This window comes from Gavialis gangeticus, unplaced genomic scaffold (assembly GCF_001723915.1).
Source record: "Gavialis gangeticus isolate Ggan-Ray unplaced genomic scaffold, GavGan_comp1, whole genome shotgun sequence".
Lineage (NCBI taxonomy): Eukaryota > Metazoa > Chordata > Crocodylia > Gavialidae > Gavialis > Gavialis gangeticus.
In genome coordinates this window covers 19,212,972-19,216,091 of record NW_017729015.1, presented here as the reverse complement: position 1 = coordinate 19,216,091, position 3,120 = coordinate 19,212,972, and the positions used below count along the sequence as shown (strand labels likewise).

General features: G+C 63.9%; 1 protein-coding gene across 1 annotated transcript in view; it reads right to left on the bottom strand.

Annotated features, from left to right (window-relative positions):
* Nucleotides 1-657: 657 nt before the first annotated feature.
* Nucleotides 658-3,120, bottom strand: part of SESN2 (sestrin 2) — a 36,940-nt gene continuing 34,477 nt past the window's right edge. The window contains exons 3-6 of the mRNA XM_019512090.1: nt 2,671-2,786; nt 2,077-2,267; nt 1,817-1,961; nt 658-1,562 (exon numbers count right to left, since the gene is read on the bottom strand). Coding sequence (XP_019367635.1) covers nt 1,476-1,562; nt 1,817-1,961; nt 2,077-2,267; nt 2,671-2,786 — 539 coding nt within the window. The 3' untranslated portion in view covers nt 658-1,475. The remainder of the gene's footprint in view (nt 1,563-1,816; nt 1,962-2,076; nt 2,268-2,670; nt 2,787-3,120) is intronic.

Sequence of the window (3,120 nt, the reverse complement as noted above, 5' to 3'; positions counted from 1 at the left end):
GCAAGGCAGACCCAAAACAAGGGGTGTCCTGGTGACTGGCGGGAAGCTGCAGATGCTGCCAGGTCCCCAGGAACGCGAGGCATGAACCCTTTAGGATCGCAGTGCAAAGGGCAGCTCAGAGGCAAAGCTTGGGGCAGGGGGGCCAGGCTGCAAGAGGGGAAAAATCAGCTTAAATAATCATTTAAAAAAAAGGCCTCTAGGTTTTCTTCACAGATTAGAGCTGCTCCCTGGGCCTGGGCTGCCAGCGCTGGCTGAGCCCCAGCTCTCCCCTCACCCTGCAAGGCAGCTGATCCGGGCTGGAGGAGGTGCCGGGGCTGCAAGGCCGGAGGGAAATGTACTGTGGACCAAAGGGTGAGATGTGACAACACCCCTGGCCAAAGCCCCTGGGTGCCCTCCAAGGCCCGTTCACATGAATCAGGGGTTTGGACGTCCTGCAGAGAACTGCCAGGGCTTGCTGACCGCAGATGACCCGGTCGCCAGCCCAACTGCCCCAAGCACCCAGAGACGCTTTAATTCAGCTCGCACCGGGGTCAAGGCTCCCATCCAGCCCTCCCTCCTGCTGCTGCTTCCACCCAGGTGGGAAGAGCAGAGGAGAGAGGCTGCCCCCACAGGGCAGACCCCGGTGTCTGGAGTGTTGAAAAGGACGGACATGCAGTGTGGCACCTCACACCCTCAGTGCAGAAGGGGTTGGGGAAGAGATCTGTCCCTCTGTCCCGTGCGGCGTCTGTGCAGCTCCTGCCCGTAAGGGTTGTGGCGGCACAGCGACCTTGGTGCGGGGCTAGGCTCCTTGCCCAGCTCTCCCTAGCATCCTTCCTGCGGCTGTCGGGGACGTGGAGTGCAAGAGCCGGTGGTGCTCAGGGCAGGAGAAGCCCCATCACATAGTGTCGGCCGGGACCCGGTCCTGATCCTGCCCCAACCCACCACCGCCTGGGGCTGAGATGCCTCGGTTCTGAGCGGTCCAAGTCTTATAGTGATACGGAGCCACAGAGGAGCAGGGCTGGGGGGGAGAATCCATTCACATTCACAGCCGCTGGGTGGATCCTGGGAGATCTCTTTGGTACGAGACGAGGCCAGGGATAAGCGGCGCTGGGCCCCGGGCTCAGGGAGGCAGCAGCAGGGGGTGGCCGTGCCGCCACTGGAGTTCACTTCGGTTTCGGGAGAAAGGCACGTGGACGTCGGGGTCCTCTCCCCAGCCCCAGGCTGCAGCAAGAGCCCCCTGCCCTCGCCAGCGCCGCAGCCACGGGGGCGGGTCACGGGACAGGGACAGCATCAACGGGGAACACTGGGCACGGCCGAGGTGGTTCTTCACACTGTGGGGGCTGAACAGTTTGATGCTCTGGGCCCCATGGGCAGCGGACCCCACGTCCTTGCTGACAGGACACAGAGATTGAGTCTTTCCAAGCAGGTGTCCTCCTGCCCCCCTACTCCCCCGCCCCCGCGGCTGGGCTGGGGTGGGGCAGGGGGGCACAGCCCCGTCAGGTCATGTAGCGGGTGATGGCTCGCAGCGCGTACAGCAAGGCTGCCTGCATCCGGGCTTCCAGCAGCAGCAGGTTCACATGCACCTGGAAGGGAGGAGCGCGGGGTCAGGGCTGCAGTGAGGTGCCCTCCTCTGCTTCCCCACAGCCCTGTATTGGGGTGGGGGGAGAGAGCACCCTCACGGCTCCACACAGAGATGGGCACTGGAGACAGCTCTCCCTGGACCCAACCCACATCGAGGAACGCTTGGTCTTGGTTCAGCGGTTGCGCCCCCCAAGACCCTCCAACACCCCAATGTGCCCTGGCGGGGGAGAGCGGAGGGGTGGGGAAGCCACAGCACCTTCTCAGAGTGCTTGAAGTGGCGCCAGAAGTGGGTGTACATGCGCCGCGTGGTCTTCTCGGGATAGCAGGCCACCGTCTTGATGTAGACCTTCAGGCTGCGCTCCAGGAGTTGGTTCACTTCCCCGTAGTTGTAGTCGTCATACCTGTGGGGGGGAGGCAGAAGGGGGGACCCTTTTAGCCAGGTGCTTGTAGAGCCTGGGTGAAAGCAAGGGGGCAGAAAGGGAGGCCACCTCTAGGGCACCAGCCCCAGTCACCTACCGGATGCCGAAGACACAGTGCACGTAGTTCCAGATGGCGCGGCGGAGCGTGGAGGTGTCCACGCCCCGGTGCATGGCCATGGTGTGGTAGGTCAGGTTGTAGACCACCTGGAACTTCTCGTCCAGCAGCTGCCCCACGTCCGGGTACAGGCGGTTGATCAGCGAGTAGCCATGGTCTTCCCATGTGTAATCCTGCAGCAGAGGGACATTGGCTCAGGGGCTCCAGGGGGGAACTTGGGGCCTGACTCAGGACCCCCCTGAAAGGGGCTTTCTATGGACAGAGCCCAGGTGGGCTCCGGACAAGCACTGGGGCAGGGAATGCAAGGTGCTGGCAGGGAATGCTCAACGGGGGTTAATAGGGGCCAGGTCCAGAGCAAAAGCCGGGCTCTGGGCTACAGCACGGGCTGCCCCACTGTTCACTAGACCCCACGGACGGTTGCTACCCCAGTGACAACCAGCACAGCCCGGTCCCCAGCTCAGGGGCAGCAAACCAGGGTCCCAGCCTGGCCGAGACCTCTCGAGCCACCCCAGTGCCCTCGATGCCAACGTGGCCAGCGGAAGGAGGTGCTGGGAGCAGGGTGGGCCCAGGACGCACCTGCGCTCGGAAAGTCGGGGGGGCCTGTTCTCCTCGCCGCGTGAAGTCCTTGTAGCCAAAGCCGGGATCCTCCACGAAGCACAGGACGTTGTGGGGCAGGGAGTGCTCAACAATGTCTACCGGAGACGGGACAAGGGGGCATGAGCTGTGGCTGCAAAGAGCTGCTTAAAGCCCAGACCCCCCCCCTCACCTCCCTAGTCCAGCCGGTCGTGGCCAAGGCCCATCCCCAGGACAGTAAACTGCAATGAGCTCAGGCCACACTTCTCGCCTGTTATTGCAGGGGACCAGCGGGAGCCCCAGGCCCCCTCCCAAGTTGAGTGGGCACAAGGCAGGGGCTGCTGCAATGCAGCCCCCAGCCCCCGGAGAGCAGGGCAGGGCGGGCTCCCGCGGGTGCAGCTCCCCCTCACCCGAGGGGGCGACAAGCAGGCTCTCCGTCTTCTCCAGCTCAAA